Raw genomic sequence first — 16,928 nt, forward strand, 5'->3', positions numbered from 1 at the left:
GTCAGTGATGATTGCTTGCGGGACACCAAACCTAGTTATAATGTGATTGAATACGAAAACTGCAGCTGTTTTGCCGCTTGCGTCGAATGTAGGCATCGCCTCAGCCCATTTAGTAAAATAATCAACCGCGAGGATGATATACGCATGCCCCCCGGCCGAGTGAGGGTTACAAGTAATAAAATCGATACCCCATTTGGCGAAAGGACCAACGACAATTATAGGATGGAGGGGAGCAGGTGGTGCACGCATCTTGCGATCAAACACTTGACAGTTGTGGCATTTTCGGACCGCAATGATACAATCTTTAAACATGGACGGCCAGAAATAGCCAGCACGCAACACCTTCTGAGCTGTGGCATACCCAGACATATGACCGCCACACGCTCCAAAGTGACAATCATTCAAAACCCTCTCAGCCTCTTCGTGAGTTAAACAACGTCGAAAAACCAAGTCTACCCCCCGGCGATAAAGTGTATCTCCAATAATTCTGTATTGCTGGGATTGAAACCGAATTTTTCGACGCTCCGACTTTGAAGCTTCAGGCCGAAAGGTTTGGGTTTGGAGATAGATGATTATATCCCCATACCACGGATCTAAAGTACTAATAAGAAACAAAGATTCGTCCGCAATGGACTCCTCTGCCACAGTTTCGGTGTCAGCACGCGGGAAATCACACATCAATTCCGCAAAAACTAAGGATTTCTTAGACTTGGACTTCTCGAACTCCAAGTCGATCTCTTGCAGGATAACGATCCATTTAGAGTACTTTCCCCCTAGCAGTTGTTTAGTCAAAATATAAATCATAGGGTTGCAATCCGAAATAACTGTAGTTTTACGGAGAAGAATGTAGTGACGAAAACGCTGGACAACTTGAACGGCTGCCAGGGCCAATTTCTCCACATGCGAATATTTTAGCTCAGTGGGGTTTAACGTCCTACTAAGATAATATATCACATGTTCCGTTCCGAATTCATCTTCTTGGACTAACACCATTCCAATAGTGGAATGCGAAGCTGCGAGGTATAAGAAGTAGTCCTGGTTGTAGTTGGGAGGATGCAACAACGGTGCATGGGTCAACGCGTGCTTAAGTGCATCAAAAGATTGTTGGGCAATCTCGTCCCAAAAGAATTGAGCATTCTGTTTCAACAACCGTGTAAAACCCTTAGTGACCTCGGCGTAGTTTGGAATGAATCGGCGTAAAAAGTTTGCTTTCCCTTGCAAACTTTGGAGTTGGCGCAAACTCGAAGGAGGAGGCAATTTGATGATAGCTTCGACCTTCGAGGGATCGACGCGAATGCTGGCTTTTGAAACAACAAATCCCAGCAATCGACCCGCTTCTATACAGAATACACACTTGTGCGGATTCAACCGAATACGATAATGCCTACACCTCATAAAGATTGCTCGTAAGTGGACAAGGTGATCAGCTCGATGTAAAGAATGAGCAGGCAAATCATCGAGGTACGGTTGTACAATGTGCTTGATGTCATGAAATGCATAAGACATCGCCCGTTGAAAAGTGGCTCCGGCATTCTTAAGTCCAAAAGGTAATTTGCAGTAAGCAAATGTCCCCCATGGACAAATGAATGCCGTTTTTGGTTGATCGGCAGGTAGAATATTGATTTGATTATAGCCTGAAAAACCATCCATAAAGGAAAACATTTCACTTCCAGCACAATCATCAATTATTTGATCGATATAGTGCGTAGGATAGTTGTCTTTTGGACAAGCTCGATTTATATCCCTATAGTCGATACAGATTCTTATTGTTCCTTGTTTCTTGTTAACCGGAACAATATTCGATACCCAATCCGTTAACGGGATTGGATAAATGAAACCCGCTTTCAACAACTTTTCGACTTCTGCTTTAATCGCAGCTGCTTTTCGAGGGTGAATCTGACGCAACCGTTGCCGGACAAGTTTAGCGTCTGGGTAGGTCTTTATTTCATGAACAACAATGGCAGGATCGATTCCTGGCATTTCCTCGTAAGACCAGGCAAACACATCGCGGAATTCTTGGAATAGGGCCTTGTAAGTTTGAATTTCATCTTCTGTACATGAGGCACCTATATGAATGTTTTCCTCAATTCCGGGCTTCACTGAAATGTCAATGGGAATAGTGCAAGAAATATTCCCTAAATTCAACTCTGAATCAGGATGTTTCGTTGGATTCTGAGCGTCTTTGACATATTCAGCGGTAAAAATAGATGAAAAATCATTTTCAAAAGCATCACCCTCAGGTAAAAACGAAGATCTATGATGGAGATCTTCCCATGGTAGATCGTCTACACTTAGGATTTCGCGAAGTCGCTCGTCAGATGACACGACTTCGGGAAACGCTATCCATTCTGAGGTTGATGTGAAAAGTGATTCCTCACTGACCACATTCATTTGGTCGATTTGGGTTGAACGCGAGTCGGTAAAAGACACGACGGCTTCATAAGCAATTTCATATGGACTCAAAGGCATAGCATCACCGAATGAGTCTATCTCAGATTCAGATGGGACAATCCAAGGATCGTCGTAAATAATGGTGTCTGATGTAATCATATGAATTGATGCAAATGAAGGGTCTGCGTTGATTGGAGGGAAAGGAAAAGTTCCCAGTAAACCGGAATCTTTAACTAAACCTACGCCAACGTCCCTATAAGGGATTGTCGTCTTACCGACATGCTGGATACTCTCTGAAGAGGCTGGGTCGGATGAAAAGTATGTCAGCTGATCAATTGTCACGATCTTGCCGTTATGTGGAAACTTTATTACTCTGAAGACCGATGAAACAACCGCTGTCATAGCATATGACCAACTTCGACCCAAAAGAAGGTTGTAGTCTAGAGGGGCATCAACCACCTCCACATCCAGACTAACGGTTTTACCTTCTACCCCTATAGGCAATTCCTGTAGAATACCAAACGGACGGAACCCACGGCCATCAAAGGCCTTAAGGATGGTCGGGGATTGGTTCAGTGAAGGAATCTCCCAAATGAAACAAGAAAGGATGGGAATCTCTCCTCACAAGCTTCTAAATGGGAGTCCTAATTCTAGCAGCATCTACCCTTAGAAATGTTTAGCTTTCAACCTCTCCTCCTTCTGGCCCAATGCCTGTATTTATAGTGCTCAAGAGGAAGTTAATCAGGTCCACCATCAATGGGATAATCCCCTCTTTGGATGGGATAGCTCCTCTCTTGATGGGATAAGTTCCTCTTTCATAGGGGTACATGAACCATCTGGAGGCGCTCAATACACGTCGAACACCCTTCTAGAATGCTCTAGAAATGACCACAAGTAACTTTTTAAAGATGAAACTCGCGCCTTTTGACCTTTACAGGGGTACACACCTGCCCCTTTACATACAGAGCGTACAAGTACACAGTTTTTGTGAACATTAGGTGCGTACACGCAGGTAAGGCCGAGAGAATCTGCGTACCCAGAGATAAACACATTTACAAAGACTTTCTCTCTTTTTGGAGTTTGACATGGAGAGCAGAGGCATAAGACTTGCCCAAGAGGATAGCATGACTGTTGATAGAGCCATACTAACTGTAAATAGCCATGGTGACATTTTTTAGTGTAACACTATTGGCCTTGCTGGATATCATAACTTCTAAAAATTCCTCTATTAAGAAGTCCTAATATTATGATGTCCTAGGACTCCAATATAATTTACTCTGATTCTTTGATATCCCGATATCCGATATGCCTCGTGCTCTGATATTTTGGTCTCCAATATTCTGGTCTTCAATATCAGGTCCCAATGGGCTTTGATCTCCGATATTCCAATCCTTCTTAAGACTTCATATCCCTAGACTTCGGCAGACCATTTCTTTTGATCCAGAAGTCCATTTTTAGACTTCTGCATACCATTGGAAAGATCTTCCAGATCACCTTCCAATGGATAAGGTTTGATGTAGGCTTTGAGCCCATCTGATACCTTTAAGATGGATTCAAACTCTTTGCCACTCTTTTATTCTTAACTCTTCTCCTTGGGCATGGAGTGTTGAACTCCCATTCACCATAGTCATCATTTTATGGCTTCTCTAGTAAGCCTACTACTATGATGATTCTCTACATAAATCTTGTAGCTACCATTGGGATGCCATCTGCACCATCACAATAGTCATCATTTTATGGCTTTTCCAATAAGCCTGCTACTGTGATGATTCTCTACAGAGTACTATAGCAACCATGAGACTCTTCCTGAGCCATTACTACCTTTATCTGCTGTGAAAAGCATCCATTCTAGTCTGGTTGACATGGATGACAACATCAACACCAACATTAACACAACCAACACCAATTGTCAAACAATATGCCCCTCATAATAAGGAAACTTAGCCAAAGGGATTCTATATGAAGTATTTCCTCAAGTAAATGAGAATAAAAAGATAAATATCAAGCATAGCATCTTTGCAATTATTATGAATATGAATGCACATATTCTTAGATGATAATACCTTTTAATTTAACAATCTGAAATATATGTATCTGTATAACAGCAAGAAAATTCAGATCAAATAAAATGATTGCTAAAAAGCTCAAAATTGACCTGAAGTTGGCAAGAAATGTATGATCGATAGATATCTAAGAATGAAGTGATATCCCTAGGGTGTTTTAGCATAGGAAAACATGGAGGATTGCAACATTGCATATATCTTGCTCCTTTGTTGCCAATCTTACAAGAAAAGAATAAAGCAAATCTAATAAGTAACATGTTTCACATTCATTAGTTTCAAATATTTGATATAAATCTCTGTCCCACACCCTATTCTCCACTATACAGAAAGCAAGAAAAGTTTGATTCAATAAAAATTTGATTCAAAATTGAGGTTACATATTTTGGTTTCAAATATGAGCTTACAAGTCTTAAAACCTAGGGTGATTCAATGTAGGAAAACATGGAGGATTCAAGGGTGATAAAGATATCCATATTTTCCACTTTCCATATTTGTTGGCTTATGGGGGCTTGACCCAGGTTTAGAGTTATTTAGCCAAACAAATCCCTACACTACTGGCCCTTTCGGCATCAACCCGTGGAGCACACACTGAAGTCTCACCTGAAGCAGTATGGGGGGATGCTGGAACCAAGTTTCCACACCCTTGAGATGGATGTGATATCAGTTTAGTCCAACTAAACCTACCTTTGCGCAGGTCACTTTGCACACTGTTCTACCCTTCAGTGCCTTTGTGATTTGTTATAATCGACTTTCGCATAGCTCTAACTAGGTGTTGAAGTCCTTTCGTGCTGCTAAGGCAACGAATTGCGATATCTCCTAAACTATACCAAGTATCTTACTTATCTTATTAACAGGTCTTGATTATCTTCACATAAATAGATATTCTATCTTGCATTCACTTAGCCAATACAATTATACACATTCACGCATCATATAAGCATTAAAAGTGAAATTCATACCCAATATAACATATGCATAAAACAGGAAATAAAGACGCAGAATTGATAGAAGCTTCTCTTTATTAATACTTCCACTGTTTACAGACTCGACTTGTCCTGCGCACTTAACTGTAGGGGCACGTGCACTCAGTTGTGGACTACTAGGCCTCTGCGCACTTAGCTGTAGAGTCTCTTCCTACGCTACGACCCACAACTAGACTTTACACTTCAGAACTATCTCGCATACATCATTCTTCTTTAGACATTTTGTGATTAGCTTAGCTACTTGGAGCTTCACTCTATTTATGCAATCCCATGGTCCACGGACCATGGGTAGATCTTCTATAGCCAACATTATATTATCAAAATAAGGGCAGACAATCCTATGAATCTTTTACAACTACGCGCTCTATGCCCACAAAATGAGGAGTCTTTACATCGAAATTACAAAATTGACCAAAATCTAGGCTCTAAACCCCAAAACATCCCTTGGAGGATCCCGCACCCAACAGGCCCCCAACACAAACATTGTGACTCGCCCTTGAGTCACTCTGTAGTTTTAGAGATCTTTGCGCGAAGACCTCCCAACTCTGATTGGATCGCTGCAAGTTCAGAAACACACTGACCAACTACCTGCTGAACTTCCTCTACGCGTTGTTCGGTGATTGCTATCATTGAAATACTACTTGGAATCCTCTCCCGAGTTTCTCGTATCTGCGCAAGATTTGCTTCAATGGAGGTTGTAATGGTATGCTTCTGTAATTTCCTGCACTGCTTCCTCAACGGTCATTGCTCCAGTATCCATGACTTCTTCAGGTGCTACCATAGTGAAACTCCTCAGTTCTCTCAACATCTCTGGTAATTACTTAAGTAACGAATTCACCTTCAGAATATCGAACAAGTCTCGGTTCATGAATATTTGAGCATGCAACAACTCAGTTCTCAAATTTCCAATTGTTGTTTGTAGGACAAACCTTTGTAATTTATAGCGCCTTTTGAATTTGAATTCAACCGTTCCCCCCACATTCGGTCCATTTATGCTAGATTGGTGGCAGATTTTCAAGAATCTAGCCCATAAAGCTCGCCTTAAATGCCTGTCACCCACTCCATTTGGCCTCAAACCAAGAATCACATCGTGAATAGGGACTGAAAAAGTCACTTTCTAGCAAACTTGTGGGCTAGTGCAGCTGTCTTTGCGTTGTCGTGGACACTGTGACACTTTTCTACTGTGCGAAGTCCTAACATCGCGTAGTTCTCAAGCAGAGTAGTTTATAGTCCTGTGCCTCCTTTCAGCTGCCTGGAGCGCTAAGATTGTGCTTCGGTCGGCTAGTCAGATGGCCGGGCCACATGTGTATGGCTTCAACCATCTCACATTCACTTTTCCTAGGAAGGTCTCTCCATTTAACTTGACCAAATGTATCGCACCTCCATCGGTAATCTCCTTAATAATATACAGCCCTAACTAGTGCATTCTAAATTTACTATCATACAACAAACCAAAATCGTTTACCTTGAATGTGCGCATCCTGATGTGTTGGTCATGCCATGCCTTTTCGCATTGCTTTTGGACCTACTGGTGGAATCTAGCCAAAAATCGTTCTTCTTCGAGCTCTTCCAGCTACGCGAGCCTCTCTTCCTGGGCTCTATAATCCGTCATATCTATGAGCGCTGCTATGCGTAGACTAGGCACAATGTATTCCATAGGCATTATGGCTTCCACTCCATAGACAAGCCTAAAAGGTGTCTGTCCCGTTAGTTTATTGCATGTCATTCGATAAGCCCATAACATTGCAGGTATGCGTAGGTCCCAATCACTTCGTTGTGCATTGCATACCTTGGTCAATGCAGTGCATACCTTGTTGAATGCTTCTACACGTAGAATCTTCTGCGTGGTTTCTCTTCCTGCATAATGTCTTCCCAACATTAAGAGCCATTTGCAAGTTCACCCCCCCAACACATTCTTATTGACCATGTATTTTAGCGCGGAGTACATGTGTATCTGCGCAGATTGGCGCTTTTCTCCATAGGCTTGCGTCCACTTGGCCAAATGTGTGCGCAGGTCATCCTATTCATCATACTTGTTTGCCAATCACATCTTAGGCTTCCCAAAGTGCGCTCTCATCCTTCTCCTACATTTGTGCCAATCGTCAAAACTCCCTTTGTGTGTACCCCACCATCTCGCGAGTGTAGCGCACAGTACCGAGTCCAAGGCCTGGAAGCATTGCTTTTCCGGCACCTCCCTTTCAAAGGCATCCAAGAAGGTATCTATCTCATTTAGACCATCACAAGTAGGTAGATCTCTTACTTCTATCAACACACAGTGCATCGACCTGGTCATCATATTGCAATTTAGCATAGTTACCCCATGTAACTCATTCTGTCATGACTCTATTTCTTCATCAGAATCCAAAGTGCAGGAGCTCTCGCGCTCCCATGTAATCCATCCATCCATGGTGGGATTCACCCAGTCTTGGTCTCACGATGTTATCTTGTAGATGTAGTCTAGATCATCATCACTTTCATAGTCGCAGACCGGCTCCGTATAGCGCGATCCCTCAACAAGTTCCAAGGGTATAATTATGCACAATGAATTTTTCTCAAAGATCATTTTTCTCTTCTTCATATTAATTAACCCATTCATATCAATGGCCTAGTCAATTCCTAAGAGCGCAGGGTAGGGATTTTTTTGATCAACAATCTTTATCACTTCGAAATCTGCCAATGTGCTCACTCCCTCAATATCCATAGTTATTCCCTACAATCACCCCATGGGTATTATTTTCTGTCGATTCACCATCCTTAACTAAATCAAAGACCATTACAGCACAGGTCTCCCCATTCTTTCCCATGTCTGTTTCAGTAGAACATCCGCATCTGATCCCAAATCTAGAATGACTTGATCCATCTCATATTCTCCGATCTGCATGGTAAGTCTCATTTCACAGCCTTTCCTTGTCTTATGCTTTCTGATCTTCCAGACTACGCACGGTCCTCTTGGCACAGTCCCAACGCATCTGTTGATGAGTCCCGATAACCCTTTCATAGCCTTACTATCGCGCAGTAACTTCATACATGTTTCAAGGAAAGTTGTCATCAGTGATGGGTCCATTCATGACTCTAGTTTATCTTTGCTTCCTGAAGTGGAGGCATTAGCGAAGATCTTCTTAGCTTCCATGAAAGTTTCCTGAGTGCGCTCCAAACCAAACTCTGCTTCTTTCATCAGAGATTTGCGAACCCAAGTACTTTCTTCTGGTTGTTTCCCCTTGTCATCTCCTGTTATGATACCACTTTGGAGCATAATGTTTACATTCGGGTCTTCCTCGCGAGGCTTATACCTCATCATCTACAGGTTCTGAGTTGGGGGAGGAGGTAGAGCTCCTTTGTCACATATCCTAGCTATCAGAGTAGGACAATCTTCTATCTCATGATCAAATAGCGTGCAATACTTGCACGACGAGCGCGTTGGATTTGTGCAATTGCGGGTATAGTGTCCTGGCCCTCTGCAATTGTAGCAAATCAATTGTCTGTGACCTCTATGAGGTCCTCCTTTGCCTTGGCCTCGTCTGTGCCCCTGAAATCCTATTCACTCCATTTCTGCATTTTGGTCAAGGGGTTGCGTTTTGGCCTGAACACTATAGGTGGGGGTTCTATCCATCATCAACTCGTAAATTCTACAGGTACGCTCATCATGTCCCATCGATCTACAAAAGTTGTAGAACAACTGTTGCAAATTTTGTGTATACTTCTGTAACAAGTGACAATTGTCTGTGGCATCTTTTCCAACTATTTGACAAATCGCGCACCACAAAGCAGGTGCCACACTAGGTCCTGCTTGAGCTTCTGGCCTTAAAGGAATCGGTCCTCCTCCTACGAGGTAATTTGTAAAAACTAGGTAGTGTTCTTTGTCATGACCCTGGCTCTTGCATTTTACCCACCACACTTCTTTGCGCACTTCTGGTTGAACCATCCTATCCTGTTTCAAACTATGCATCTCAAGGCATAAATTCTTCAGCTGTGCATGAATCTGTTGAACTCCCAGATTGGGATCTTGCATCAGGGTCTCATGTAGCCTCATAGCAATCTCTAAGGCCTCAGCCTGAGTTTTTATCTTCTGCTACGATAGCGCACTCCTTACATGTCATAGTAGCGAAGCTACAAACCACTCGCGATGCTGTCCATCTATTAGATTCATATTGGCTTCATGAATCATACATTTCAGCCTCTAATCTAGTTCCCAAGGAGTCTCGCTTGGTATCATCGTGATTTCTTTAAATCCAATAATTGACTGTACTTCAGATTTAGGTCTGCTAAATTCCCTATTCAGTGTTGCTTTGTTGTCCACTACTCTCGCATTCGGGTTATCATTGGAGTACATAATATACCAGGTCAGTGCACGATCGTGTAGGGCGCTAACCAATGTTGCTTTCTTTATATAGTCATCGGTAACACATTGCGCTTCCCATACAGCCTCACTACAAACTAGAATTGGTTCGGATCCTTATTTCCCAAGCCTTTGAACAATGGCAACTTCACTGTGTTCACCATACTGAATCGTGGTGGTGGTGGAGGTGGTACAGGTGAAGATGGAGGTGATGACGGTGAAGCCGGTGGTGGTGTAGGTGGAAGTTGTATTTGCGGAATTCTTTGTCTTATAAGATGAATATAACTTAATTGCTGAAACAGCATTTTGGTAATAGTAGAAAACTCTGATGCAAAACTCTGTCAAGCGCTACCAAACCCTAACCAGTCGCCGCCCTTGACCGCTTACTGTTGCTGCCGCCGCACCTCTGCTGGTTGCTTGCAATGGAAATGGCGGTAGGAGGGGAGAGCTCTGCCTCCCCTCCAAAAAACGCTTCAAGCTCTGACAAATCGCAGCATGTACAACTTCTGTTCCCCTCTGGCGCAGGCCCAGACGAAGGACAAAACGGACATCAGAAGAATGAAGACAAGACACACACTGCCCCGACAGAAGAAGAAACTGCAGATAAGGAGATGCATAACAAAGCCAAAGCGTCGCAGCCAAAAGCAACTTCGGCCACCTGTATCCCAAAAGCCGCTGAACCCATCAAGGTTGACTTGCCTAGCCACCGTATCAATGGTGAGATCCAGTACATGCAAGATCACGCACTTATCGGAAAGTTTTTAGGTTTCTGGCCTACGGAAAAAGCCTTACAAGGCTGGATAGCTTCAAAATGGAAGCCCAAAGGACAAATCACTCTGCAACTCGGTCCAAAAGGCTTTTTCACAGCAATCTTTCACTGTGTGGAGGACAGAGTGCGGATATTTGAAGGAGGCCCTTACTTCTTCAACTCTTCAGGTCTCTATCTCACAGAATGGAAACCAAGATTCAACCCCGACAAGGAAGATTTCAGCTGGGCTCCGGTCTGGATCAGGATGTACTCCCTCCCGGCGGAATACTGGAAAGAAGAAACGCTGGCGGATATAGGCAACAAGCTTGGCACCTTCATCCGAGTCGCGGCTGAGACAAAAACTCGCAAATACACCTCATATGCCAGGATTTGCGTCCACATGCACCTGACCAAAGCTCTAGCTGATACGGTAAAACTCTATCATGATGATTATGAATGGACTCAATCTTTAGATTATGAGCATATTCCCTTCCGCTGTCGCAAGTGTCATGAGCATGGCCACCTATTCCGAGATTGTCCATTGAACTCTCAGTCCAAAGCAGCTGATGCTGTCTCTGACAAAGACTCTGAAGGTTTCATAAAAATTCCCAACCGCCGTAGGCATGCCAAAAAGAGTCAGCCAGTCATAGACAATGCTCTCAAAGCTGACTCCCAGAACAGATTCTCTGTTCTTGCTACGCATAACAAGCAAGACCAACCCAGTTCTGAACCCCCACTCAATACCTCTTCGCCCTCTTCTTCCCTCAACCCCTCAAACCCCTTGCAGCCCTCTGATCCTGCTCTCTCGAATCTCCATCCAAACCCTTCCTTGGAGAAAGGAAAATCGGTGTCGAGTCTCAGTCCTTCCTCCTCTCAAGAGAACACTCCACCGGACAATAAGCAACAAGACATTGATATGGAGACAGATGCTACTTTGGCCCTCAGTCTTCAACAAGAAATTGATGAGGAAGAACTAGGGTATACTACTGTTATGGAGGAAGATCAGGTGGATGTCAGTCTAGATGGTTTAGACATATTCACACTTGAAACGGCATGCAAACAGAGAGAATACAACTCAATTCTCCCCTGGCAAATCGAAAAGTTGGAAGGAGTCTTAACCAAGGTGCAGCATAACAAAAGCCTCGGCATACAGGGAGGCAGCCCATGGGACGGAAAAAAGGTGCTCAAAGATCCCAAGAAACGAGGAAGAAAGACAGATCTACAAAGAACCATAGCATTAGGTGAAATACTTATGGAGTCGGGGCGATTCCCTAAGTTGACAAAGTTCTATAAACCCAAATCTCAGTTTAAATGAAGTTAATATCCTGGAATGTGAGAGGACTCAACAGCCCCTCAAAACATAGAATGATCAAAAACTTGATTCAACAAGAAAAACCCACCATAGTTTTTCTGCAAGAAACTAAAAGCAGCATTGAAGCTATTGAAAAAATTCGCAGCAAAGTCTGGGCAGGAAGCAGCGCTATCTCTGTAGATGCATCTGGAGCCTTAGGCGGTTTAGCCATTATGTGGAACCCGCAAATCATCACCTTATATGACTACCATGCCACCCCCCATCTTATTCAAGCCTCCTTCCATCTTATTGGCATCGGAATCCATGGGCATCTAACAAATGTGTATTTTCCTCAGACAATTCAGCAAAAACTAGAACTTCTGGAAACGATCTCTATCCTCAATGAAAATAGGCAATTCCCGCTATGGATTGGGGGCGGCGACTTCAACATAATAACATCCATGGCAGAGAAGCAGGGAGGAAGAATTAGGCTCGACAGTGACAGCGAAGGACTCAGAGAATTCATTCAAAACAATCAACTCATGGACATACCAACCTCTAATGGTATTTTCACTTGGACCAACAAGCGCCGAGGTATCCATCACATTGCTTCCAGGCTTGATAGATTCCTTCTTTCTGACAATGCAATCCACCTAGGAGGGGATTTCAATGCTTCCATTCTCCCCCAAAGCGGATCTGATCACTGGCCTATTTTGCTACAATGGTCCCGGCCAGGTAACCGCTGCAACAGACCTTTCAGATTCGAAGCATTTTGGTTCACAAATGCTACTTTCAAGAAGGTAGTCAGCGATGCATGGGTAGTGTACATCCCGCCAGATGGAGCCAAAATGTATCAATTCCAGCAAAAATTAAAAAATCTGAAACACGTCCTCAAAGTATGGAATCGCACAAACTTTGGTAATATTCAGGAGAAGCGCTCACAACTGGAACAGCAAATGCACATACTTCAACAAACTCTCATTCTTGAGGGCAGATCAGAAGAACAAGCGCAACAGGAACAGATACTCTGGAACCAAATTGAGGAGCGCAAGAAACAAGAGGAAATACTCTGGCGGCGAAAATCCAGAATCAATTGGCTCAAAGAGGGGGAGAAGAACACAAAATTCTTCCACAAAGCCACCATTCAAAGATGAATGCACAATAATATCACGTTCATCAACAACCAACAAGGTGAAAGAATTGAGGAGCACAAGGAAATGGAGAAGGAATTCACAGGGTATTTCAAGGAAACTCTAACGGAACCCTTTGAAAACAGAGACGTGGCAATCAGAGCCATCACGCAGCATATTCCACGCATCATATTTGAGGATCACAATAACAAACTTCTCCAGCCCACGACCTTGCAGGAAGTCGAAGAAGCCATGGCTCAACTCAAAGATGGAAAAGCGCCTGGACCTGATGGCTTTACAGCCAATTTCTTCCACGAATTCTGGGAACTAATTAAAAATGAGGTATGGGACCTCGTTGAAGAATCAAGAAGCATGCATTGGATCCTCCCAGCCCTCAATACCACCTTCATTGCCCTGGTACCCAAAGGCGGAGAACCCAACAGGCCTGAAAAATATCGGCCGATCGCTTTATGCAATGTAATTTACAAGCTAATCTCAAAGGTCATCGCAAATAGGCTTAAACCTCTTCTGCCCCTACTCATATCTCCGGAACAAACTGGATACGTGGAAGGACGACAGATCATGGATGGAATCATACTCTCAAATGAGGTAATACACTCATTAAAGATTCTCAAGAAACCAGGTATGATTCTAAAACTCGACCTCTCCAAAGCTTTTGATAAGCTTAGTTGGGATTTCATTCATAAAATGCTATTAGCCTTTGGTTTCAGTGCAACTTGGACCAGATGGATTATGAACCTCATCACTTCCCCAAGCTTCTCTGTTCTTCTCAATGGCTCTCCCTCCTCCCCCTTTCGACCCTCCCGTGGCATTAGGCAAGGGGATCCTCTTTCACCTTTTCTCTTTGTTCTAATGGCCGAAGGCCTCAGCAGACTTCTCAAATCAGTTGTTGCCTCAAAAGAGCTCAAAGGTATTTCTATCCATGGTCTCAATCCTCTGTCCCATCAGCAGTTCGTTGATGACACTATGTTATTTGGCCATCCCTCTTAGAGAGAAGCAACTGTTTTTAAGTCTCTCCTCTCCCTCTATTCTGATGCCTCTGGCACCTCCATCAATGCCTCGAAATCTCAACTATTCTTTTTTAACACCCCCCCCCCCTCCACTCAAAGGAATATTGCCAGAATTTTGGGTTTCACCATATCCCATCTGCCATCTAAATACCTTGGAGCTCCCCTCTCTGACTCAGCTATCAAACATGCTTCCTGGCGGTCCCTCCTTGATCAGCTAGAATCAAAACTCTCATCGTGGACCTTTCGTGCTCTCAACATGGCAGGCAAATTAGTTCTGATCAAGTCGGTACTCCAAGCTATGCCGCTGTACCTCTTTTCCACCATGGCAGCTCCAAAATGGGTCTTAAAAACCATTCGCAACCTCCAGCGCAACTTCCTTTGGGGCTCCACTGGTAGGAATCGAAAATGGGCTCTTGTCAATTGGAAAGAAGTGTGCAAGATCAAATCAGAAGGAGGACTGGGACTCAGGGATCCGCTCCAAAGTAACAACACAATGGGAGCCCGAATGTGGTGGAATTGGATTTCCAAGCCTCACTCACCTTGGGCTCGCTTATGGCAAGCAAAATATGCTCCGGGAAGTCACTGGAACGACCTCATCAGAATTAACTCCACAGCCCAAGGATCACCAATTTGGAATGCTGCAAAGACTCATAGCCACTTCATTCAGGAACACAGCTTTTGGGAAGTTCACTCAGGCACATCTGCCAAGTTTTGGGAAGATTCGTGGCAGCAGCTCCCCAAACTTGCGAATCTATTCCAAAAGCCGATCTGGCAATCAAACATGCAGCAAAAAAACCTCACTCAGGTTCAACAATTCTGGCAACCCGTAGCGCCTCATGGATACCAACTGTGGAAACCAGCTAGCAGCTGGCAGAGGGATTGGGAGGGTGAAACTTACTCAGAAATGGATCAGGAACTCACACATCGCAGAATCCGTCACTCAAACCAGCAAGATAAGCTCAGATGGGGTCACACGCACAAAGGCACATTCACCACCAAAGAAGCACACCAATTGCGCTATTCAGATACACAAGCAGATAAAGATCAAATTTGGGCACGAGTTTGGTTACCAGGGCTATGGCCCAAAATCTCAACCTTCTTATGGCTGCTAAGTAAAAAGCGCATTCTTACTTGGGACAATTTGATAAAAAGAGGATTCATTGGGCCTTCTAGATGCCCAAATTGCAATCTCAACTCTGAGACAATCAGCCATTTAATGGAGACATGCCCGCTAGCAAAGCAACTTTGGGAGAAAGTGGAGAAATGCAACAAGAGAACAGATCCCAGGGGCGAGGATATAACGGAAAATATCAGGAACTGGGACAAGAACCCATTCAAAAGCCATCTTCTCAATACACTTTGGGGGCTAATACCAGGCTTTTTATACTGGATTCTCTGGAAAGAGCGCAACTCCCGAATCTTCAACAACACTTCCCGGACAATCGATGCTCTGTGGCTCATCTACAAAAGAAACATACAGGAAACCTTAGCCATAAGAACCTGGTATGATACAGACATGCCAGAAGTGCAGCAAGAGAAGGACATTTTGAAAGAATGGAATCTTGACCTCTCCGCCTTTGCAAAGATCATCTCCCGTCCTCCTCGCAGTTCCACCTCCCCATCCTCCTGGTCCCCACCAGCTTCCAACTCATTCAAGCTCAATTTTGATGGGGCAGCTAAAGGTAATCCTGGTCCTGCAGGTTTCGGAGGAATCATCAGAAGCCATACAGGAGCAACTCTGCATATTTATTTTGGTTCAATAGGCAAAGACACTAACAATGTAGCTGAGCTGGAAGGTCTCTGGCAAGGGATATGTATAGCAGAGCAAAATCACTTCTTCCCTCTAGAGGTTGAGGGCGATTCTCTCATCCTAATAGTAGCAGCCAAGAAAATTCAGGCAGGGACAACAGCAGTCAAGATAGCAGCTAGCTGGAGATTGCTAAGCAGGTTGGAATCCCTGGAAGCTAAGCTTAAGAATCCCCAAAGCATAACCTTCCAGCATGTGCGAAGAATAGCAAACCAGGTAGCCGACAGAATGGCTAACCAAGGTGTTTCTCAGGCATCACCATACTTCTCTGGCTCCTTGGACATGGTTGATGATGAACAACTTAAACAAGACTGCATCGCTTTGGTGCAAAAGGACCGCTCCCTCCCGGATGCGGGTGGTTTTAACGCATGACAGATTGGTGGCTCGTCACAAGGGCATGTGTCAGCCCGGACGAGCCATCTATACCAGGACGATTCACATCTGGTCTGGCCATGTGATGCATTTAAGAACGGAGGCGGTTTATTCCAGCGGAGTCCTTTCGGCATTCACTGCTCGTCTTGGTAACTGGAACATGGCGATTCAAAGCCATGAACACTCTGTCATTCTCCCGCAGTTTGTGTGGGCTCGCGTTCTGGCTCTGAGGGAGGTCGTGGTGGCTCACTGTCTGGTTCTGAGGGAGGCGGCGAGGGAGTATCCTTGCTCTCTGAGCAATTTGGGAATGCACGACATCTCTGTTATTCTCCCGCCGTCCAGCAAAGGGTTTGAGTGCTCGGAGGTAGGGCTGGCTTATGCTCTGGTCATTCGGGAAATTGAGAGGAGATACACCTGCAATTTGAACAATTCAGGGAAGCAAAGAGAGCGACATAGGATGATTAATCGACGCGGCTGCTCCAAAGGTCAGGCTTCGTCTCAGAGGCGAGCCCCCTCCCCTTCATCCTCAATTGAGATCTCTTCTGAACGCAGACGCTCCAGGGGAAGGCCGGCTGGTCGAGGCAGAGCAGCGGACTACAGAGGACGGGCGGTTGGCAGAGGCAGAGCAGTGGAACACCGGGAGATTATGGATTGTGGGCACGCTGCGCATCCCATGGTGAGATATCGCATACCATGTACTCTCTCAAACTCTACTTTCTTTGTCACGGTTTCGGTTGAGCATTGCAGAAATCTGGGAGGTCAAGACGAGGCTCCTC

General features: G+C 44.3%; 1 protein-coding gene across 1 annotated transcript; it reads left to right on the forward strand.

The window, feature by feature from the left end:
- The first annotated feature begins 12,273 nt into the window (after nt 1–12,273).
- Nucleotides 12,274–12,966, forward strand: LOC149234536 (uncharacterized). The gene has a single exon (XM_089368297.1). It carries the CDS (start codon nt 12,274–12,276, stop codon nt 12,964–12,966), a length of 693 nt encoding a protein of 230 aa, XP_089224423.1.
- The last annotated feature ends 3,962 nt before the right edge of the window (nt 12,967–16,928 follow it).

Source organism: Pinus tabuliformis, chromosome 8 (genome assembly GCF_031772625.1).
Source record: "Pinus tabuliformis cultivar Carrire ecotype Pingquan chromosome 8, CPIR1, whole genome shotgun sequence".
Lineage (NCBI taxonomy): Eukaryota > Viridiplantae > Streptophyta > Pinopsida > Pinales > Pinaceae > Pinus > Pinus tabuliformis.